Source organism: Eptesicus fuscus, chromosome 5, assembly GCF_027574615.1.
Source record: "Eptesicus fuscus isolate TK198812 chromosome 5, DD_ASM_mEF_20220401, whole genome shotgun sequence".
In the NCBI taxonomy this organism is placed as follows: Eukaryota; Metazoa; Chordata; class Mammalia; order Chiroptera; family Vespertilionidae; genus Eptesicus; species Eptesicus fuscus.
Genome location: NC_072477.1, coordinates 62,913,394 through 62,938,355, shown reverse-complemented (window position 1 = coordinate 62,938,355; position 24,962 = coordinate 62,913,394). Strand labels below are relative to the sequence as shown.

The window sequence follows — 24,962 nt, the reverse complement described above, 5'->3', positions numbered from 1 at the left end:
GTTAATAATCACCTTTGAGTGGAGTACAAAATTTTCTTTTTATAAAATTTTGTCACAAAATGAATACAATTTAAAGGAATCGGAATCTTTTGTAAATCTGTTTTAGTGGTTGCTTATGGTTTATATTTCTTTGCTTTTTAAATATTGGAGTATATTACAAGAGCTACATTAAATGTAGGCAAGAAGATAGGCACAGAGAAATAAGGCAGTTCTTTGGGTGCTGTAGTCTTTCCTGATAGTGCCAATAGGTTTTGACAACTTGTAGTTGACTTCATAGTTTTATCTCAAGTGGTCAAGTAGTACTAATTTAGATGCCACATCTGAATCAGTAAATATTGAAAAAGAAACTTGATTTCTGAAAATATTCCAATTATTTAAACCTACCAATCCAAACATCACTTTCTTTTTTTATGTATATGTATTTTTATTGCTTTCAGACAGAGAAGGGAGAGGGAGAGAGAGAGAGAAATATCAATGATGAGAGAGAATCATTGATCGGCTGCCTCCTGCATGCCCCCTACTGGGGATGGAGCCTGCAACCTGGGCATGTGCCCAACCAGGAATCGAACTGTGACCTTCCTGGTCTATAGGTCGACACTCAACCACTGAGCCACCACAGCCAGGCCAAACATCTCTTTCTTGAACATTATTTACCCTGATAGAAAATTGAAATAAAGCTATTCTTAGCAGGTGATTATTGAGAAGAAATTCTGAGTAATTATTGAGGAAGGTCATTGAGACAGGTCAGCTAGAGATGGACACGCAGCCTGCCTAATAATTGGATGGATGCTACCTGGCTGGAAGATGGAGCTGATTGGTGGATCAAAATCTCAGAGGGAAACGTTTTATTTGTAGTCTAAACGTTTATTAAGAATTATATTCCATGAAGTACTATTGTATGCTGGTATTTAACTACTAAAGAGTGAAATGATCAATGATTATTACTCTGCCAAAAGATTGTTTTAAGTGATTTTTGGAATGTGAAATATATTTTGAGTGGTAGTAAACTTTATTTCTTTAAAATATGAACTTTATAATATATCTAGAGTTAGATACAACATATCTTATAAATAAGTTTGTTGTATTTTATGTGTTTATTTGCTGAAGCCGATCTTTCTATTTCTTCAGGTTTATGTGAGATTAAGGCCATTCTTCAGGGAATTCTTGGAACGAATGTCTCAGATGTATGAGGTAAACATGCATGAGCTGCACTGCATAAATATTTTTATTTTATTCAACATAGTACCCATATTTAGATCATGTATAATGATTACTTCTTTTCCCCTGAATTTATAGATCATTCTTTTTACTGCTTCTAAGAAGGTGTATGCAGACAAGTTACTGAACATACTAGACCCTAAAAAGCAACTGGTCAGGTAAATTTAATTAAGAAATAGTGGAAATGTCTGTCACACTGATCTATGAAATTACTATGATTATATTTAACTTTCATGGCCATTTTAAGTTGGCTACCTATATAGAGATTTGTCTGTTGAATGGTGAAAATAAATGAATTTTTTAAACCCCCAACTCTTAAAGAGTTCCTAATGCTATAACTCCAGACAGACGTTCTTTAAAAGGATACAAAGATCAAATGTATTTATTTATTGTTACATCTGTATCCTTACTTCTTTTGGGATTGGGGGAGGGGAGTAGGTGGAATTTTTCACTGTGTGCATGATGTTGTCGTTTCCTTTATGTTTCTGATATAATGCATGTTATGGCACCTTTTTAATGGCTTAGAGAAATAAAAGTTAATTTTAACAAAAAGGATTAAATTAAACTCTCTTGCTTTTTTTAAGAGCAAATTTCTCTTCCATGGAAAGAAAATGTTACATGAATCTAATTGGGAATTGCAGTTGGCTTAGTCATTCAGGTTATTCCCTGTGTATGTATCCTGAGCCAGCAGATACAGTGTGTTCCTGGTTAGGTGGATTGCCTTGGTAATTTCAAAACAGTTTGAAAATTAGTTAAACTGAGATATTAAGACTAAGCAGTCTTGTTGCATCCTATAAAATGTGAAAGTTAATCTTTGAGTTTTTGACCAAGAGCTGAGAGTGATGCCACAAAAGGCTTATAACAGCCTTAATAGCTGGCTATTTTCTTGAATGCTTTCTTTCATATTGTCTTAGTGGAAAATCCTAAGCTTATCTAAAGATTAAAATGTGTCCTTATAGTTAGTTTTATTTTTATCTTTAATATAAGCAAGCTTTAGACATACAAAATAGAAAATGTATTTTTTATTCATAAAAGTATATTATAATTTATGTTCATTTTACCCACCTTCAACAAAAGTATACAAATGATTTTGCTTTGAGCATTCATTCTGAAGATTTCTGTTCAGTCCCTCCAGTGTTCCAGGGAACAGTGGTGAGCCACACAAGCCCTTACTGGAGGACAAATTGTACTCATGCAATTACAATGTTACAAAGTAGCACCCCTCTTTTAAGTTAGTTTTCTAAAATCTTCACATTTAGGGGTTTAAATTTATTTTATCTTGTTACAATTTGAAAAACAGGAAAGCCTTTTTGAACAATATATTGAATTCATTAGAGTGCTATAGGGAATTATCTATGTTGGTGACAAGGTAAACTCAGAAATTCCTATGACCTCTCAATCCATTAAGTCCAAATGCAAATTTGATGACTAGCAAAAAACCCCCCAAAACATAGTTTCTTTCTAAAACTGCAGATGTATGCTATTGACTCTCAGATTTTTGAATACTAAAGAGGCTTCAGTTTAATTTAAAGTAACTGTTAGTATCCATGTACATATCAGTTGTCTCCTGACTCGGGTGAGCTTGCTGCTCTTGGGAAAAAAGCATCAGTACTGACTTGCATGTACATGCTCTCTCTGCCTCTCCAATTGCCTCATATCTAAATGTTTATGCAAATAAAATTACTTAAATCCTTTTACTTAACCTATTTTTTCAAAGTAGGACTGTCTTTAAGCCTTTTAGAGATAGATGATAATTTAATTAAAAGCATTCTTTATAATGGGGAAAGAATTATTTATATTACATTTTGTCTGGCTGTAAAATTCTTAACTCTTTGCTATTACCACTGGCAGTGATATTTTTAAGGTTGAGTTTTGTTTGGGGGCGGTGGTGTTGTTAGAACTATGACAGATTTTATTGGTAGAAATTGCCCCTTTCTTAAAATTGCATGATTAAAAATACAGGTATGAATGAGTAGGCCTTAGCTTTTGAAAAATTGTTTAGTGGGATTAAGACACAAGGAAACCAAACTATCAAATTATTATACAGGACTAATATTTTTAGTTCGGAATGAAGAGTATGTAATTATTACAGTACTTAAGTATTATAAAACCTTTAATAGCTTTGTTAAATTATACAGAATTTTTCAACTTAGTATCTATCATTAGTGAAACATCAGTTTACATGTTATACTTAAATCTAAATTCATCATTTCATTCAGTCCTTGTTTTTTCAAATGACATACACACACACTAAATTGAAAAATGAGTGGAAAAAAGTTGAAATGATGGAATGTTTTGACCACCTTTTCTCAAAAACTATAAGGGAAACTAAAAACATATTTTTAAAATGCCAACACAGAAACATTCCTTCTTATATTTTCTATTCTGGCATGTACAGGGGTAGGGAGGCTGTGTGGTCTTCTGGTTAGAGCAAAGGACTGGGAGCCAGGACGATTCTGGGTTCCAATGCGGGGCTAACCACTGACTTACTGTGTGACCTTGGGCAAGTCACTTGACCTCCTTGTGCCTCAGTCAACAATCTGGAATATTGGTTTAAAAGCCAGGACCTCGCTGACAACCAGATGCTGCATCTGAACTGAGCTTTCTGGGTAAATAAATTACAAAAACAATTTACAGAGTTTTTAATCCCTCTTTATTTAATATAACATTTTGGGATAAACCATTTAAGACATGGTAATATTTGGTTGTAAGTTTTCAGTAGTTGCTAAGAATTTTTATAGTAAAGCTATAGCCCGAAGCTTAGGTCCACATTTATATATGAATTTCCTTTGTGACAAAATAATAAGGCATAACGTGTGTAAAGCCTATGGTATGTGTATATGTTTCAGTATATGTTATACTTTTTAGAGGCTGCTTTTTTTTTAGTTAATTTGTTTTTATTTTTATGTTTAGGCACCGACTTTTTCGTGAACATTGTGTTTGTGTACAAGGAAACTATATAAAGGACTTAAATATCCTTGGAAGAGATCTTTCAAAAACTATAATAATTGACAACTCACCACAAGCCTTTGCATATCAGGTAGGAAGAGGGTTGCTAAGCAAATTCAGAATGGAAAAAAGTCACAATGAGGACAAATGCTGCCATACCATATGATGGGAGAACAGAATTTTCACTGGAGGAATTTCCCTGTTTAGTGTCACATTTATAATTAGAAATGCCAAATTGGCATACTCCTTGTGGAAAAGTTTCTTTTAAATTGAGTACAATATAGCCCTAGCTGGTTTGGCTCAGTGGATAGAGCGTCAGCCTGAGGACTGAAGGGTCCCAGGTTCAGTTCCGGTCAAGGGCACATGCCTTGGTTGCAGGCTTGATCCCCAGTAGGGGACGTGCAGGAGGTAGCTAATAAATGATTCTCTCTCATCATTGATGTTTCTATCTCTTTCCCTCTCCCTTCCTCTCTGAAATCAATAAAAATATATTTTTTAAAAAGATAAAGTACAACATAAATAAAAATCTGAGTAGTAAATGTGAATAAGAAGGGACAATAAGATAAATATTTAATAGCATTCTAATGAGTTGTTACATCAGTAATTTAATTGTAAACATGTTTGAGAATTATAAATAGCTTAACCATCTTCCTCTGATCCATTTTTGACGTTTTTAATATTTTTGTGCACTATTTTGTCAGTATATTTGTACCCTTTGTTAATGATTCTTTGAAATATAACTTTGACTACTGACAAGCCGCCCTTGCAAGATATACATTGTACATTATGAATACCTTCCTGTGATCTGTTTGAGATTTCCTTCACAATAAATAGGTGCAGAATGGGGATGACGGAAAGTGGATTGGGTATAGATAAAACAAGATTTGCCTTTAACTTGTGTTTTAAATGTCCATTAAAGAAAAAGAAAAAGCCTGGTGAACTGCATATGGTATTGAAATATGTTCAGTTTAGGTCACTACTTTTATTTGCTTGCATTTTAAAATGCTTTTAAGAATTTTTTTTTGGTTCCTAGATAAAATCATTTCCATTATCCTCGATCTCAAACACAGTCCTATATAATAAAAGGCTAATATGCAAATTGAACAAATAGGGGAATGACTGGTTGCTATGATGCGCACTGATCACTAGGGGGAGTGCCGCTCAGCCAGAAGCCCTGAGCTGAGTTCACGACTGGCAAGCGCAGTGGTTGTGGTGCAAGCCTCTCCCACCTCCACGGCAGCGCTAAGGATGTCCGCTGGGGAGCAGGCCTAAGCTGTCAGTTAGACATCCCCTGAGGGCTCCTGAACTGCAAGAGGGCGCAGGCAGGACTGAGGGACGCCCCCACCCCCCACCAAGTGCACCAATTTTGTGCTCGGGCCTCTAGTGTTCTGTATAAATGTTTAAAAACTATAAATGTTTATCCCAGAGATTATCTATATATCTATAATAATAAAAGCCTAATATGCTAATTGGACCACATGTCCTTCCAGACAAAGCTGGGGCTGCAAGGGAAGCCTGGGTCCCGGGTGCCTGCCAGCAACTGGAGGGAAGCCCAGGTCCTGGGTGCCAGAGGGAAGCCAGTGCCGACAGCTGGGGGAAGGCTTACTCTTGCATGAATTTCGTGCATCAGGCCTCTAGTATATATATAAAAGCCTAATATGCACATTGTCCCCTCGGGAGTTCGACCGGTAGACTGGGAGTTCGATCACTCGCTGTGACGTGTGCTGACCACCAGGGGGTGACACGGAACAAAGGAAGGCCCGTGGCGAAATAAGCCAGTCATAGAAAGATAAATATCACATGATCACACTCATATGTGGGATATAATGATCAACATAATTTGATGAACGAATAGATCCAGAGACAAATGGCAGGGGAAGGGGGGATCAGAGAGCAACCAAAGGACTTGTATGCGTGCATATTAGCATAACCAATGGACACAGACACTAGGGTGGTGGGGGCTTGCCCAGGCTGGAAATGGCTGAGGGGGAGGGAGTCAGTTGGGGAAAGGAGACTTAATGTAAAACTTTAGACAATATAAAAATAATAAAAAAAAAAAAAAAAGGAAGGCCCCTGCTAGCAGCTGGAAGGCCCAGATTGGCCCTCATCGCGGGCCAGGCCTAATTTTGTGCACTGGGCCTCTAGTTTACTTATAAACAAATAAGGTTTGCAGTCTTGTTTTTAGACTCTTCAGTGAAATAGTTTTGAGTCAACTTATGTTCCTGTGTTTCAGATTATCCTGCTATTTGTTGGGAATAAAACAATGAGTGGGACATGGTCCCTGTGTATAAGTATATGCTCTCTAATAGTATTCTTTGTTTATACTGGCAGTACCCCTTCATTCACAGTACCTAGCATTGACTATTAGTAACTGTTTCTTGAATGAGTAAAGGAATGTTTTTAGTTACATTAATGCAAAGCTTGTTAATGGATCTTTCTTGTTCAGTTTTATATACACTAAGAAGAAATTATGCTGAAAACCCAATTAGGCTTCAGTTTTTTGGGTTTTTCTTTTTTAGTTTTTTTAATCTATTGATTTTAGAGAGGGAGGGAGGAAGGGGAAGAGACAAACAGCAATTTGTTGTTCTGCTTATTTATGCATTCATTGGTTGCTTCTTGCATGTGCCTTGTCTGGGTATCGAACCCACAACCTTGGCATGTCGGGAGGACACTAACCAATTGAGCTACCCTGGACAGGGCTGATTTATTTCATTTTTAAGCTTTTCCAAAGTAGGGAAAATGTAGGCAAAAAAGAGGATTTAATTACTTATTTATCATTTTAGCTATCTAATGGAATTCCTATAGAAAGCTGGTTTATGGATAAAAATGACAATGAACTCCTAAAATTGATTCCATTTCTGGAGAAGCTTGTAGAACTGGTAAGTATGTCTTAATTATCTTTTTCAGTTATTGGCTCAACTTTTTTTAAATCGTTTAAATTGCTTTTAAAAAGTCAATGTGGTGGGAGATTAAGCGAAAGATTGAAAAGAATTATAAGCTTTATCAAACCTTATAAATTACATTAAAAATTTGTTTTAATGTATTTTTATTGATTTCAGAGAGGAAGGAAGAAGGAGAGAGGTAGAAACATTAATGATGAGAGAGAATCATTGATCGGCTGCCTCCTACACGCCCCCTACTGGGGATCGAGCCCGCAACCCGGGCATATGTCCTGACCGGGAATCGAACCATGACTTACTGGTTCTTATGGTGAAGCTCAACCACTAAGCCACACCAACTGGGCCATAAATTATATTAAAATTATAAGTATTTAAAAGTTTAAAGATTATTTTTATTTCACTGGGCTTCCTCTTACAATCACTAACTACTTTTGTTAAATCTGTTTCATTTTGCTTTCATAGGTGTAGAATTATTGCTTATGCTACTAAAACTATTCTGCGAATTTTTTTCCTATATCCATGGATTAATTTTAAATTAATATATGAAATAGGATTCAATGGCTTAATGCTTTTACCTAACTTTTTGTTGAGCCATTTACTACATAATTGTTCTTACAAAATTAAAACATTGATGGCAGTTTTTTTTTACATCTTAATTTAACCCTTTGCACTCGCTTGCTTTTTTCTCGATTCCTTGATTCTACTCGGGATTTAATTTTTTAAATACCCCAGATTTTACAAAGCGCGGCAGTAGAATAAAAAACTGGAGTTTCTTTTCATACAAACTTATTTATTTGGATTTTTTTATATTTCAAATTACTGATACATTCAAAGAGTATAAAAAGAGCTGCTACCGATGCTAACCGTGTCGAGTCACACTCGACATCCGAGTGCAAAAGGTTAATTCTAAGTTAACTGCTTCTGAGTGGTACATTTATATTTGGCAAATAAAATGAGTTGGAAAATTAGTGATATGTTTTTCTGCAAAGTAAGAATGTACATAATGGTCTGAGGATCATATTTTTGAAATTACGTGGCCTTTAAAATGTCTCTTTCTCCACACAGAATGAAGATGTTCGACCTCACATCAGAGACAGATTTCGCTTGCATGATTTGCTGCCCCCAGATTAAGTACAAAGACGTGTCAAATCATGAAGGGGGAGAGAATGCAGGACCCTTTTGGACTAAGACAAAACATTGCCATTACTGTTGAAATTTTGCATTTTTGTACCCCGTCTTGCTTTTCTTATCTTTGGTGCCCAATAATAATCAAGGGTTACAGAAAGAGACTTTATCTCAGATTGAATACATACAGTAGGTAGGCTAAAACAGAAGAGTCTTTAGAACTAGTGCAACTCCAGTGAAATTTTTTTATGTACAGGACATCTGCAGTTTATAAAGAATTCTGTTTCTGCCACCAGCAGTTTGACCTGTTGTCACACAGGATTTTATGATAATAACAGAGATGAAAATGGACTTTTTATTTTCTCTCTGTTTGGTGCTCTAAGTGGGTTTGTAGCCACTTTTCTGTTACTTTAAGATTCTCATTTCAACAGGAATGGCCAGTAAAAGTTGTTTTATTTTCCTGTTAAGGTTTATAACCTTTTTACATTTTTGACCTGTATTAGATTAGAATTTCATTATGCATTCCTTTTAGTTGAGGCGCTTCATAGTTTTCTGGAAATAGTCAGTTTTTAGTTTTTTATTATACATTTGAATGGCCGTTTTCCTGCTTTGTCTGCCTGCATATTGTATATTTGTTTAAAAATATTCTCTACTTTTAGTCCATGTAAGTTTCATTTAGAAAGACATGCATTTATATTTTGTTTCTGTAATATTCTGTAGGTGAAATCTTTTCAAAAATCAAGAGACTGGGTAGATAAGAATATATGAATGACTAATATTCAAATGATTTAAACCATTGTGATGGCATGTGTTCCCAAATGGTAATATCTTGCAATGGCACACAGATTTAATGGATAAAGGTATACCTCAGACTTCACTGTGCTCACCAATCTTTGAGGAGAATGTGTTTGGTCACCTTTTGGGCTTGATTTGGTTACTGCTGCCTTTGGTTTCCTCCAGAAATGAAGTACTCAGCACAGTGACTCGGTATTTTTAATTACTTTGCATGGGCTGGTAGTACCTCTGTTATGCTCTCGGTTACAATCAATTTAAAACTCTGTGTAACAGTCTTGGTACCTTACAGTAGCTATGCATAATCCTGTGGCACAGTAAACTCCCAAGCCACCAATGCAGTTAATATGCTCTCATAGTGGGTTTTCTATACTATATGAAAATAGTCTTCAAGCCTTGGTTCTCTAATGCAGCTACCACAAGAGGTTGATATTTTTATAGTGGCGTGTAATCTCCTTTTCGGGAGGCTTTTTATGGAAGGTAGAATTTGTAAGGTTAGTATGCTTTGCCTCTCAACTGCATTAACATGCCACAGGCTCAGACTGTTTTTGTGTAAAGGATGTCAAAGAACGGCACTTTTTCTAAAGAGAAGTTTGATATTTTGTATGCTTGTTAAGAAAGTACAGTATTGGAAATTAAAGGTGGACAACTGATAATTGAGGAGTATGTCACTTAATTTTTTATGTATATTACCTGTTTACTTGTACAACTTACTGTACAAATTACATGCAGCTTCATTTTCAAATGAATCCTTAAAATAAGGAAATCTTTTTAGGAAAACATTTAATTTTTGTATTTTTGATTTTAAAGGCATGAGTTATGTCAATTTTCAGTGTATTAATGAAAATTTTAACTTTTCATCAGGTTGAGTGTTTTCTTACTATATTATCTGTTGTGTATGTAGTTAGCATATTGTGTCACTGAACTGTTTAAAAATCTAGCATGTAGAGCAAGCCTGTTTTGTGGAAAATCCTTATTCATTAAGTAATCATGGCAGGTTTTCTGCAAAAAAGAGCAGAAGCATTTGCAATTCAGAATACTGGTTTTTTTGTTTTGTTTGTTTTTGTTTTAATTTAAAGAAAGGTATTTTGCTTGCAGGAAAAAATACTACAGATTCATTTTAATGAGACTCTTTGAGATGTATTTATCTTTAGGGCATCTGGGCATCTTTATGCTGTTTGTCTTCTGTCTTTCTTGAAATAAAATGTACATACGTTACCTTTACATATGCTCTTGCTCAAAATTGTGAACCTAGTTACATTTCTCCTTGCTCCCTTTTTATGCTCAAACAGCAAAATCCAAACTTATACAAGATCTAAACTTTCAGCATGCATTATAATTGCTGAAAGCTTTTCTGATTAAGTAAATACAGTCTCAAAGGGCTTTCCCATAACTTGAAGGGAAATGTAAGCACCTATACCACTGTGCCTGTGGGCACTTTAAATGAACACCCACTTTAATCATCTTGTATTAATAGTAAAGCTGTTTTCAGTCCCATGCTAGGGAGTGTTCCCTAAAATAGACTGACAAAAGAATCAAGCATAACAAGATTCTGTAAAGAAATAAACTAAGGGAAATTTTGTGTGGCCTGAGAAAATTTCTTGAGACCAATTTATATATATATTTTTCATTACCTGACTTGAGTCATTTTAAATTTAATACAGAATTTTAAATAATTTATAGAGACAACTATCCAGCTTCCTTCCACGTTAATGTTTTACCGTCTCATTACCCCTTTTCTTTATCTGTTTATAGATGTTATCTTAAACACTTCCAATTGGTTAAGCGGAGGTGTATATTTTATGAACCTGAGATGTGCCCAGCCCCTACAGTTCACACAGTAAACATAAACTCTTAAAAACTGACTATAGTAAATGCAGGAGAGATGGATACCTGATAAGACACAGCAAAAGTGACCTATATACACATTACTCTGAAGTACATATTATAATTGTGATATTTCCAGTGATGTCTGACTTTTAAGACATTCTTTTAAATATTTGTATTATTGTTAGAATGTTTTAATCAGTTATGTTTTTTAATTCCATGTAATATATGTAGCCCTAATAAGATTTATATCACCAAATTTCTCCTTGGGTCTTAAAAGAATTAATAACAATTTAAAATCATAAATTGTTTTATATTAGCTAGTATGTATATTTATTTACCCGATGGCTTTATCTTGTTTCCCAAAATTTGGGGAGAATTTGTTGAAAGCATTGTGACTTCTATAAATGGCTATTTTCTTGTAACTGTCCGTGAAAATGTATGTGTACTTTTTTTTTCCCCATTTCTCTAGTTTTTCCGTTTTGTTTTTAAGGTTAAACATAGAATGGTGTGTTTTTTTAAAGTTCTCTTTGGCCAATGACTTTTTCAACTAGATATTACTTTCGTTCAACCTTCTAAAGAAGTTCATTTTTCATTGTTTTGTTCAGTCAACTTACCTGAAAAACAGAGACTTCATCTCATCAATGAAGAAAGTATTTCATTATTCCTACAAATCTTTACAGCGAGCACAGAATTCTTCATAATAAGGATCAGATCTTTTCCACATCTGTGTCAATCACATAAAGCTGAAACGTAAAGGACACTGAAGCCTTCATTTATTGTACTAACATGGTGGTGTTATATACTACATCATTAGCTAGTTAAGGTTTTCTGACCTAATTTCTCTGTCTTCCTAGATATTTATTTGTTATCTCTTTTAATCTTGTGTATCTAAAATTAAGTTAGTTAATAGTTACCCATCGAATAACTATGCCAAGCAACTAGGAAAGAATGTTTATTTTATTTCCCCTTATAGGGGAAGAGTGGACTGGGAACAAAAATGTATGGGCCAAAAGGCCTTAGGTTGTCATTCATTCACTTTCTTATTCCTCTCATGACCTATGTTCAAGTATAGTATTTTTTCAGTGTTGATGTGCTTGATTATGTCATTACTTTTCATGTCTTCCCCTGAGTTGAAAGCCTGCTAGGAACCTGTATGGAATACATTTCTAAATATTCAGAATAAGAACCACAAAACTCAGTATCTTATATTTAAATGCTCCTTAAATTATTGGAATCCAAGTCTCACTCACTAGGATACATTTTTATAAAATGTTTATCTGTATCTTGAATTGAAATTACTTGCCCAGAGGCAAGAGTTCTTGGGATAATGTGTTTTGAGAAATTTTTTAAAGGGGATAAGAAAGCAACAAGTTTATACTTACCTTATGGTTTTGATATTAGTTAGTATTTTAAAATACATTAGTAGTTCCCAAACCTGACTGTTCATTAGAATTACTCTGAGCTTTGGAAATAGATTCCTGAGGCCTAACCTCTGCAAAATTGTCTCATTGGATCTATAGTGGGGCCTGAGAGTTCTGTATTTCTTTTTTAAGCCCTCCAAATGATTCTAATAACCAGGTTTGGGAAATCACTGTTTTAAATGTGACAGTGGTTTGAGAGTAGGCAACAAAATAAAAGTTTACCGAACATCTTTGTGGTAGTTTTTCTTTTTCCTTTTATTTTAAACTGGGACCAGATTTCACAGAACTTATTCAAGATACATGGAGGAATAATAAGGAAGATTGAAGCTACTGCTCATTATCATTCTTTCATAATTTTAAGAGTTTGTATTCCTAGCACTTGGAATAGTTGATCATATATACACAGCTGAAGGACATATCCCTGAATGAGACCATTATATATAAATTGTAAAATATTTCACTATTTTTTTATTTTATAAATCTTTGTAGAAATAAGCAATGAAATACTACTTTCATCTTTTGAAATGGGATTTTTCAAGGCACTGTCCTTTTGGCATTAAGGTAGGGGGGAGTTAATATTCTCTCTGCCTTTTTCCATGTGAATCAATATAAAGTCATGGACATTTAAAAAATCTCAGTTCAATTTCTACATATTTACTATGCAGTATAGCCATGAACAAGCAATGTAGATTTAGTTTTCTCATCTTCAAATGCCCTGATCACCCTACCTCACAGGGTTGTTGTGGGGATAAATAAAACTTTTATGGAAACACTTTCCTTTGATGATATTTTATCAGCCATTAGAAACACTAATATCTAACAACTTAATTTGCACAGTGCTCTTTTGGTTTACAAGTACACAATTTTTTCACATTTCCCTTTTGATGCTCTACAGGACAGTCCTGTAGGAACACAGAGCAGGTTAGAGATAAGGTAACTGAGGCTCACTGAGGATTGTGACCCAAGAGCTCATAACTGTTCTGGGAGACTTGAAATCAAGTCTCACTGCAATATGCTAGCTCCCAAGGCCTTGGCATTCTTGTATAAGCATGTCTGTACATAAATACAAAGTGTTCTAAAGTTTATAAATCAATTTAGCCAACAAAGTTCTTATAAAGGAATATAATAATTCAGTGTAAAAGTTGTTATAAACTAAGCCCTAGAGTTTAATCCAATTTTTAAACTAGAAGGAAATTCCAACTTTCTAACAATGCCTCTTTATTTTACAAATAAGGAAATATGTCTAGAAGAGTGTCTTCCCAGGATCACAGAGCTGGGATTAGAATCTAGGTCTCAACTGCTACTACTTAATGGAATGACATTCTTAATTTCTTGTACACTGTGGAAAATAAAACCTGAATAAAGAAGGCGTTAATTTTAAAAAGGTGAGATAAGATGGCAAGGAAGAACCAGATTATGGTAAGCTAAAAAGTATATGCTTGATGTAATGGGCTAAGTAATGAGCCAATGTAGCTGCAAAATAACACTGATCCCACCTTCTATCTGATATTTGTCTCCGGCTTTATTGAGTAAAAATGACATAATAACAATGTAAGTTTAAGGTATAAAATGTAATGATGTATGGATATATTTTGAAATGTTTACCAGTTTAGTTAACACATCCTTCACCTCATGTGATTACCTTTTTTTGTTGTTATGATGAGAACATTAAAAATCTCTAGTAGTGTCCAGTCCATGTGGCTCAGTGGTTGAGTGTTGACTCATCAACCAGGAGGTCACAGTTCTATTCCTGGTCAGGACACATGACTGGGTTGTGGGCTTGATCTCTGGTAATGGGTATGCAGGGGGTAGCCGATTGATGATTTTCATCATTGATGTTTCTATCCTCCCTCTAAAATCAATAAAAACATTTAAAAATAAAATCTAGTATAGCTTTAAAGTGTACAATACAGTATTGTTAACGATAGTCACCATGGTGTACATTAGACCCCCAGAACATTAGATCCACATACAACTGAAGTCTAATGTTTGACCAACATCTCATCATTTCCCCCACTCTCAAGCCCTGCTATGATGAAACATAAAACAATTTTCCATAAGCTCAAAGGAGTTTAATATACAGACAGGTTTGAGAGTCACTGCAGTAGGCCTTTGGAAATAACTCATCCACTTGGACAAAGCAGCTCAGCCTCAGTTTGTTCATCTGTAAAATGGGTGCATCAAGATCTACTCTCAGAATTACAAAGATGAAACTTGTAAAACAATATATAAATAATTGCCGGAATGGAAATGTTTAAAGGAGCTAGTTCTCTCGAGTGTATGTGAAAGATAAACACTGATTCCACTGGCCATTTCTGCCCCCTCTAACTTGGGGGCAGAAATGGGCAGTAGAATCAGTACTGCCACATGTCGGGGGGAAAAAAAGAAAAGACATGAGCAGTAGAAAGCATTCAATGAAGACTGGATGATGATAGAGGTCACCTTTGACTTAACATGTTTTTATGAAAACATGCTGAGTGTTCAGGAAGAAGTGGGTGATGGGGCAATTGAAGAGTGAGTACTGACTGGCTTGAGAAGTTGGTAAGTAATTGGAGTAGCAGGCTTATAGGATTTGCTAAGTTAGAAGTCTTAATGGATGAATCAAATTAGAGCTTTAGATTTGAAGTATGACAATATTTGTTGAGGGTAGGTAAAAGTAGCTTTCCTAATCAGAGTGAAAATCATTTTAAAACACTGCCTTACTATGTGTTAGACACAGAATGGCAGAAAAAAGCAAACCTGACACTGCCCTCAAGCTTACAGTCTAGTAGTAGAGACTGGGTGGTGGTGGGGAAAGGAGTCATGAAAGAAAAATAGCTTTGAGGGTGCTAACAATCTAGTCTGGAAGTCAGGCTTGGGTTGGCTGAAGTATTGTTTAAGATGAGAACTGTAAAGGGGACGTATGTAATACAATAATAAAGATTTTTTTAAAAAGATGAGAACTGTAGTCCTGGCCGGTGTGCTCAGTGGTTAGAGTGTTAGCCTACACATCGAAGGGTCATGGGTTCAATTTCTGGTCAAGGACATGTACCTGGGTTGCAGGCTTTATGCTAGGCCCTGGTTGGGGCATTTGGGAGGTAACCAATCCATGTGTGTCTCACATGGGTCTTTTCCTCTCCCTCCCTTTCACTCTCTAAAAAAATGGAAAAAATATCCTGTGGTGAAGATGAACAACAACAAAATATAAGAACTGTAGAATATTGAAAAGAATGTAAAGCCAGGTTTGGTTGAGGGGCAAGAGGTAAAATCAAGCAAGGGAATTAATAATCAAAATTGTCTTAAAAGACCACTTTGGCTGCTGCCTAGGCAATAGAGTAGGTGGATAGGAGACCAGTTAAAAGATGTAGCAGTTGACCTAATTCACACCATGCATTCCTTTTTCCAAGACAACAAATGGCTAATGCATTGGGTGCTAGCATCATAATGGACAGTTTGAGGTCAGGAGAAGGTTAAAGTCCTAAGGAGAGCATGGCTTGTCTGGTTGACTGACAGGAATAGGAAGGTACTTTAGGATTTTATGGCACTGTATAAAAATAAGTATGGAATAATGTGTAGGAGTTTAATGGAGACACATGCTGGCATTTCATATCTTGTAAGATTCTTGGGTAAGCTTTTAGGGGAAGGTGGTTTAAAATGGAAAAAGTCATTCAATTACATAGTTGTTTTTCCAAATCATAAATCTTCTCACATATGTAATGACTCAGTGATTTGGGTATTTTATAAATTAGTTTTAACCTGGTTCTATTTGCCTTATTTCATCTTTATGAGATTTTTAGTCTGGAGCTTAAAGTACTTTCTCTTAAAAAGGAGCCATGAGCAGTTCTTCATTTTTGCTGCCATTTGCCATCCTGTGGCTTTAATGATGAAATTCTTAAAGGCAGAGGTTTTAATGTTAATTTGTCAACATACACTGTTCAATTACTCTGCTCATCTGTAAAATGGGAATACGGTTATGTACGATTATAGGGCTCACCTAGAGACTAATATGAATCACACATTTCATTTTTTAATTGATTTTTTTTTTTTTTTTTTAGAGAGAGAAACATCAATATGAGAGTGAAACATCCCAATGGGGGATAGAGCCCACAACCCGAGGATGTGCCCTGACTGGGAATCAAACTGGCAATCTTCCGGTGAACGGGTAGATGCCTAACCAACTGAGCCACAATGGCTAGGGCCACATATTAGTTTTAAGGACTAAATGAAGTCCCCAGCACACAGACCTAGACAAGTGTTTCCCTGCTTCCTCATTTCAAAAAACAGCATGCACCATACTGTGAATAAATTCTCAATTTCTGCTTCAAAAATTTATCAGTGCTGTATACACATAGCCCATGTATTTTTCCATAGCACCTCCAACCCCTACACCTCATTTTCAATTACACATGGTTTAATTCCTTAAAGTTAATATCCCAAGAACCTACAATAGTACTAAGTAGAGGGCAGGCACTCAGTATTTATCTGTTGAATGAGTAAGTGAATATGCTCACATTTCAAAGTTTGGATTTCTATTTACTAGAAGCCCAGTGCACGGATTCATGCACCTATGGGGTCCCCCAGCCTAACCTGCGGGGATGGGGCCAAAACTGGCAATCCAATGCCACCTGCCGCTTCTGCTCATTCCGGCCCCACTGTATCTGCTGCCGATGCCACCACCTGGTAAGCTCGCTGCCACTCCGCTGAGGTTTCCAGGCTGTGGCGGCCAGCCATGAGCCCTGTGTCTGGCACCCATGGGTCAGCTGAGTGGCACTCTCGCTGTGGAAGTGCACTGACCACCAGGGGGCAGCTCCTGCATTGAGCGTCTTCCCCCTGGAGGTCAGTGCCTGTCATAATAACCAGTCGACCAGCTGTTCAATCGTTCAGTCACTTAGGCTTTTATATATATAGTTAAGTCCAGAAAATTGATTCATTAAAGTGCACACCAGAATTGATGAAACTCAGCAGAACTGGTTCACACTAAACTTACAAGACACGAATTTTTAAGTTATATTTCAATTTCATTTGTTTACTGTTGGCAAGTTTCCTCCTTCGGAAACTAAATCACAATTGGGAAGGGTAGAACCAGAAAGAAAGTTTGGGTATAGCACATAGCAGGCACTTAACATAATGGCTAATATCAATAGGATACCCTAATCTCTAATAGATAGCTGCTAGAAGTCTGGTCAGCTTACCCTTTTCCCTGGACACTAAAAATCTTGTTCTTTGGCCTCACTTTCTCTGTATTTCACTTTCTTTCTGTTAACTTTTTTTTAGATACACTGTCTTAGAATATCTTTAGGCAAGTTAATACAGGTGACTATATTACCACTTCAGCAATATCCAGTCTTGATTTCCTGAGACTACCTTGGGAGAGTTGATTGGTTCTCATATCCTCTTAGTCACTTATTTACTTAGTCACTTATTAGAGGGCCGGTGCACGAAATTCGTGCACGGGGTGGGGGGGATGTCCCTCAGCCCAGCCTACACCCTCTCCAATCTGGGACCCCAAGAGGGCAGTCGGACATCCCTCTCACAATTCAGGACTGCTGGCTCCCAACTGCTCGCCTGCCTGCCTTCCTGATTGCCCCTAACCTCTTCTGCCTGCCAGCCTGATCACCCCCTAACCACTCCCCTGCCAGCCTGTTTGCCCCTAACTGCCCTCTCCTGTGGGCCTGGTCCCCCCCCCCACCAAATGCTCTCCCCTGCAGGCCTGGGTCCCCCCCAACTGCCCTTCCCTGCAGGCCAGGTCACCCCCAACTTCCCTCCTCTGCCGGCCTCGTCACCCCTAACTGCCCTCCCCTGCAGGCTTGATCTCCCCCAACTGCCCTCCCTTGAAGGCCTGGTCCCTCCCACTGCCCTCCCCTGCTGGCCTGATCGCCCACAACTGCCCTCCCTTATAGGCCTGGTCCCTCCCAACTTCCCTCCCCTGCACTTCATTAAAGTGCACCCCAGAATTGATGAAACTCAGCAGAACTGGTTCACACTAAACTTACAAGACACGAATTTTTAAGTTATATTTCAATTTCATTTGTTTACTGCTGGCCATCTTGTGTCCACATGGGGGCAGGATCTTTGACCATATGGGGACAGCCATCTTGTGTGTTGGAGTGATGGTCAATCTGTATATTACTCTTTTATTAGATAGGATTGAGGCCTGGTGCATGGGTGGGGGCCAGCTAGTTTGCCCTGAAGGGTGTCCTCGATCAGGGTGGGGGTTCCCTTGGGGCATGGGGCGGCCTGGGCGAGGGGCCTTTGGTGGTTTGCAGGCCGGCCACGCCCCCCGGCGACCCAAGTGGAGGCCCTGGTATCTGGGATTTATTTATCTTCTACAATTGAAACTTTGTAGCCTGGAGCGGAGCCACGCCTTCTGCTCCCTCTGTGGCGGCAGCCATTTCTGTTGGGATTTATTTATCTTCTATAATTGAAACTTTGTCACCTTAAGCGGAGGCTAAGCCAGGCGAGGGTGTGCGGAAAGCTTGACTTCCTCCATCACCAGGGGCAACCCTAGCCTCCTGCTCCCTCCAGCTCCGTGGCTGCCGCCATTTTTGTTGGCATTTATTTATCTTCTATAATTGAAACTTTGTAGCCTGGAGTGGAGGCCTCAGCTGGCCAGGGTATGCGGAAAGCTTGGCTTTCTCCATCGCCAGGGAAACCCAAGCCTCCCTCCTGCTCTCTCTGTGGCCGCAGCCATCTTGGTTGGGTTAATTTGCATACTAGCTCCTGATTGGCTGGTGGGTGTAGCGGAGGTACGGTCAGTTTGCATATTACTCTTTTATTAGATAGGATTCCTAGTTCAGATTACTGTACAGTGTTGTGAGCTTACTAATAATACAATAAAAATGCATCTTTCTTTGGAACTCGGCTGTATTTTCTTTGGAACTACTTTTCATGAAAAGAAACAATGGCCTGAGAGGCTGGTATTTCCTGGGGAAAAACTCAATTCTACATAGAAATTTATTCATGTAGTCATTCAACAGTTAAGTGTCTGCTATGTGCTATACCCAAAATTAAGTAAAGCAAAGTTTATCTGAAATAGACTACTAGAATGTATTTAAAATTGTTACCTGAGGCCAAGAATGGAATACTGGAAAGATACTGGGCATGTAAGGAAGAGCTGGACAACTGGGCCTCAAGAGAAGAGGCAGTAAAGTGACCTGGGAAATCATCACTTCATCAGGAGTTTGTGGTCTTCCCTTCAGGTGCTGTCATCAGGCACCAATTTCGAGGTAGTGAAAGTCTCGTTCAAGTTCTAAAGCCCTGGGAAAGAGAATCTTTCCATTATTACTACATAACAATTTGCCTCAAAATTTAAGAGGCTTAAGATAACTTCTCTCTCACAGACTGTGGGTTGACTGGGCTCAGCCAGGCAACTCTCCCTTGGGGTCTTCTGTGGATGCATTGGAATGGTAGTTGGGGATGGAATCACCTGAAGGCTCAACCAGGATGGATGTCCAAGATGGCTTCTTCACTCCCATGTCTGGCATCTCTGCTGGAAGTCAGGGGTTGGCTGAGTATTTCTCTTCCTAAACAGCCTCTCCACATGGTTATCTTGAAACAGCACAGGGTTGTCATAAGGTAGTAAGACTTCTTAAATGGCAGCTATCTTCCACCAGAGTGGGCATTCCAAAAAGCACAGGTGTACGCTGCAAGGCTTGCTATGGCCTAGCATTGGGTGTCACTTCATAGGACTAGACCAGACTCAGGAGGGGGGCACATAAAGACTTGAATACTGTTCACTGAAGGGCATCTTTGGAGACTAGCTACTAGAGAATTTGAGGATTCCACCTGGGGCAGATCCAGATTTTATATCATTTGAAGTATATACAATTTGGAGGACCTTCTTGAAAAATGAGGACCTGATGCAATGAGAGACCCTGGAGCTAGAGCTTCATTAACTTCACAGTTAATGTTTCTGACCCCCCTTCCCAAATTAGCTATGGTAAAGGAGCAAATGTGGCTTTGGGGAACCCACTTATACTTGTGTACTGGGACACTTTCCAGACAATGAAGAATCATTGTGAGCCTTCCCCACCTCTCACCAGAAGTGTCCAGTGTTCATTCAGTTCACTATAATCTGGTCACCTGAATGTCTAGAACCCACATCTAACAAGTGAATTTTCAAATACACTATATTCCACAGTGGTATAAATTCTTTAAAATCTTACTCTATCCTCTTCATACCTTTTCCCTCTGGTTGCTCCTTAAATGTTGATGTCCTTCAAGGTTTCTTCTCATCTATCCTATCTTCAGGTGGCCTCTTTCACATTATTCTGTCCACTGCCATAATCATATAACTCCTAATCCTCTACCCAGGCTTCTATAGTTCCAAACATGTACTAGCCATTTTTAGTTGGGTGTCCCACAGGAATGTCAATCTGTGTGGCCAAACTTAATTTAATTCCTACTGTGACGACAGGCACCAGATAGTCATTTTCAAATACAATGAGCATTTACTATATGCCAGGCAGTGGGAATACAGTAGTAAAGAACACAGACAAGATACCTGTGCTTCAAACAGATATTAAATAAAGTCATTAGAGATTGTGATAAATGCTATGACAAAAGAGAGTAATGAGAAAGAGTAACCAGGGAGGCCTATTGCAGGAGAAAGATCAGGGAAGACCTTTCTGCAAAGGTAACTTTACAGTTTCATTTGAAGGAGAAATAAAGTCAATCATGCAAAGAGGTGTGGGAAGAGCATTGTAAGCAGAAAGTCCCAAAATAGGAAAAACCTTAGTAGCCTTAGAGGGCTAGTAGCAATGAGGTTAATGAGAGACAATGGCGCACAGAGGCTGGTAGAAGGTAGGAATCAGTCTATGCAGGGCCTTGCAGGCCACAGTAAGGGATTGGATTTTACTATTAAACAAACAAAACAAAAACACGAAGGCAGTGGGGGCTGGGAATAGATCAACCAAAGTGTTGTATGCATATATGCATAACCCATGGGCATAGACAATAAGGTGGTGAAGGCCTAGGGCAGGGGGGAGACTGGAAGAGGTCAATGGGGGAAAAGGGGTGATATATGTAATACTTTCCACAATAAAGACTTAGAAACAAAAACAAAATAAAAACAAGAAGATGCCCTAGCCAGTTTGGCTCAGTGAATAGAGTATTAGTCGGCCCGCGGACTGAAGGTCGAGGGCACGTGTACTTGGGGTTGCAGGCTCAATCCCTACCCCCACCCTGTCAGGGTGTATGTGGGAGGCAAAATGTCGATGTGTCTCTCTCACATTGATTTTTCTGTCTGTCTCTCCACCTCCACTCTCTCTAAAAATCAATGGAAAAATATCCTTGGGTGAGGATTAACAAACAAACCAAGAAGACACTAAAGAGATTTCTGGGAAGAAGGGGTATCACGATCTGATTTACATTTTTAAAAATATATTTTATTGATTTTTTTACAGAGAGGAAGGGAGAGGGATAGATAGATAGAAACATCAATGAGAGAGAAACATCGATCAGCTGCCTCCTGCACACCCCTCACTGGGGATGTGCCCGCAACCAAGGTACATGCCCTTGACTGAAATCGAACCTGGGACCTTTCAGTCCACAGGCAGACGCTCTATCCACTGAGCCAAACCGGTCAGGGCTACATTTTTTTTTTTTTTTTTTTAATGTTTAGCCTGCCCGGCATAGCTCAGTGGTTGAGTGTCGACCTATGAAACAGGTCACGGTTCGACTCCCGGTCAGGGCACATGCCCCGGTTGCGGGCTCGAATCCCAGTGTGGGGCATGCAGGAGGCAGCCGATCAATGATTCTCTCTCATCATTGATGTTTCTATCTCTTCCTTCCTCTCTGATATCAATAAAAATATATTTAATTAATAACATATATATATATACATATATATATGCATATATATATATATTAATCTTCACCCAAGAATATATTTCCATTGATTTTTAGAGAGAGTGGAAGAGAGAGGGAAAGGCAGAGAGAAACATCGATGTGAGAAAAACACACTGTGAGCACCCTGACCAGGGCCCGGACCTGGGAGGAGCCTGCAACCAAGGCATGTGTCCTTGACTGGGAATTGAACCCAGGACCCTTTGGTCTACAGGCCGATGCTCTATCCACTGAGTCAAACCGGCCGGGCTAAAAAAATATGTATTTTTAAATGCTTTTATTGCTTTTTAGAGAGAGGAATAGAGAGATAGAAACATCAATTTGATTGGCTGCCTCCTACATGCATCCACACTGAGGATTGCGCCCGAAATCCAGGCATGAGCCCAGACAAGGAACGGAAAAGGTGACTTCTTGGTTTCTGGGTTGACACTCAACCGCTGAGCCACACCAGCCAGGCTGATTTACATTTTTACATAAGCAAACTGACTGTATGCAGTGAATGGATTGTGAAGCTGGAGGATATCATAGTAGAAGAGTCTAGGGAAAGCTTGGATTAAGGCAGTAGCAAGACATATGGGGGTAATTAAATGACTTCAAGATTAATATTGAAAGTAAATCACAGAACGTGGTGATGGACTGAATTTAGGAGGTGAGAGAAAGAAAGCAAGGATAGTTTCCAGTTTTTGACTGGAGCACCTATAGCTGGGTGTCACTACCACTCACTTCATCTCCAAAGGCATTATCTTCTACTACTTTTCCCACCAACTCCATATCCAATCAGTCACTGGATTAGTCAGAATTATCCATAGAAACAGGACCAATAGGATGTGTGTATTATTTAGAAATTTATTTTAAGGAATGGCTCATGATATTTTGGAGCTGGCTAGTCTAAAACCTGCAGGGCAGGCCAGCAGGTTGGAGACCCAGGGAAGACCTGATGCTGCAGAGTCCAAAAGCAGTCTGGAGACAGAATTCCTTTTTCCTCAGGAATTCCTTTTCTTAAGGCCTTCAACTAACTGGATGAGAACCATCCATATTATGCAGGGTAATCTGCTATACTCAGTCTACTTGTTAATAATATATAACAAATACAGCAAAACCAGACTAGTGTTTGACTAAAAACTAGGTACCATGGACTAGCCAAGATGAAACAAAAAATTAACCATCACAGCCATTAAATTCTGTGTATCTTAATCTTTAAATATTTCTCAGATTGGTTCCTTCTTCTGTTACCATTGCCTTATTTTAGGCTTGTGTTATTCTCACTTAGTTAAAAAATATTTAACTACGTATTAGACACTGTGCCAAATGCTGGAGATACAACTACTGTGAATAAAAGATAGATTGTGCTCTAGGGAACCTTACATTCCAGCCTTTCCTTGCCTTCTTCTGTCTTGCCTCCTTCCAATACATCTTTATAAATGGATGTCTGTGTATCACTGCCTCTCTCATTTTAATGTGCAGAATCATCTGAGGATCTTGTTAAAAGGCAGATTCTGTCCGATGCCATTAGGTCTGGGATGGCCTGAGATTCTGCATTTCTAACAAGCTCCCCAGGTGTTGCTGCTGGATTAGGAACAAACTTTGAGTAACTGGACTATCTCTTGAAAGAGATCACCTTTATAAAATGTGTATCTGTATACTCTCTGAAAAGGCACACAAGAAACGGGAAACAATAGTTACCACTAGAAAGAACAGAATGGCTGATAATTGTACATTCCCTTTTATAACCTGAATGATGCACCAAGCCTGTGTGCTACATATTCAAAAATAAATTAAGAAAACAGCGAAAACAAAATAAAATATCTCCAACTGTTCGCTTTTAAAAACACTGCAGTGGAGCCCAGTGATCCACAGGTCAGAAGGCAGCGTAGCCTATCCGAAGCCCTTTATTATGAACAGTTTACCTGTTGCGTTTATCTCCAATTTCACCACTCAGTCAGGTCATGCACCACTTGTGTTCTTTCTACCAGAAATGCACCTGAGCAAATCTCACTTGGTCTTTCCAACTCCAGTTTCCGCCGCGCTAATCTCACGCATCCTCCCAACTCCCCCCACGGTTAATGTTTCTATATTATATTATATTATATTATATTATATTATATTAACCTCACAATGCTGCTTTTTATATTAACCTCACAATGCTGCTTTTTGTTTCAGTCATCACACTGAGTCAAAATTTATTTACGTGTCTATCTTAGCTACTTGATTGTGCGGACCTTGAGGACAAGGCTAGAGTTTATGCCTAGCGCAGACCGAGTTTCGAGGTTATTCTGCGAGAGAATGAGTCCTGTACTGGCCTCAAGCGGCTCACAGGAAGGGAAAATCCTCGAGCACCGGTGTTCTCTTCGATCCCTTCGTGACTACCGCGAGGCAGACGTGCCAGGAGCCGAGTCCGAGCACCCAGGCTGGGAAGGCTGCCAGGGACCCCGCCCTCTGCACTCGCTCCTTCCCGGGCGCGCCGGCTTCCAGACCCAGGGCCCCTCGCCCAGCGCACCGCTGGGGAGGCCCGTCCGGGGGCTGGGGAGGCCCGTCCACCGTCCCCGTCCCCACAGGCGGACATGGCGTTCAGAGCCCGGTTCCGAGCGTGGGGGTCTCCTTGGTGTCCGCCACCTGCCACCAGCGGCGATCAAAGGGAACGACCGGTCGGGGCGGGGGTGGGAGAGGCAGGGAAGGGTGGCGAGGGCCAGCAAGGGCCAGGCAAGAGACAGCCCTGCTAACTTTCCTGCACTCACGTTTCTTCCACGGGGCCCCGGCTGGCGTGGCGGTCTCCACGCCGCTTCCTCTCTCTCGCCCCGCGTCGTTGGGCACTGAATGCTCCGCCACGCCCTCCCGAGCTCTCCGCGGCTCCGCCAGCCACGTCCCACGCCTCCTTCCCGCCCGCGCGCGTGTCGCCGCCGCC

General features: G+C 39.0%; 1 protein-coding gene and 1 long non-coding RNA gene across 6 annotated transcripts in view; one reads left to right on the top strand and one right to left on the bottom strand.

The window, feature by feature from the left end:
- CTDSPL2 (CTD small phosphatase like 2) overlaps window positions 1-13,005 on the top strand; it is a 103,012-nt gene extending 90,007 nt beyond the window's left edge. For 4 of the 5 annotated variants that reach the window (XM_008143079.3, XM_054716284.1, XM_008143078.3 and 1 more), the window contains 5 exons: window positions 1,129-1,191; window positions 1,297-1,376; window positions 4,132-4,258; window positions 6,951-7,046; window positions 8,133-13,005. In XM_008143079.3, coding sequence (XP_008141301.1) covers window positions 1,129-1,191; window positions 1,297-1,376; window positions 4,132-4,258; window positions 6,951-7,046; window positions 8,133-8,198 — 432 coding nt within the window. In that variant the 3' untranslated portion in view covers window positions 8,199-13,005. The remainder of the gene's footprint in view (window positions 1-1,128; window positions 1,192-1,296; window positions 1,377-4,131; window positions 4,259-6,950; window positions 7,047-8,132) is intronic. The other variant, XM_054716283.1, reaches the window with a different exon arrangement.
- A 742-nt stretch (window positions 13,006-13,747) lies between these two features.
- LOC129149157 (uncharacterized) lies at window positions 13,748-24,951 on the bottom strand. Its single transcript, XR_008556135.1, has 4 exons — window positions 24,796-24,951; window positions 19,641-19,762; window positions 19,279-19,471; window positions 13,748-14,087 (listed from the first exon to the last, which is right to left on the bottom strand). It is a non-coding gene; the product is annotated as an uncharacterized LOC129149157 (long non-coding RNA).
- Window positions 24,952-24,962: the final 11 nt, after the last annotated feature.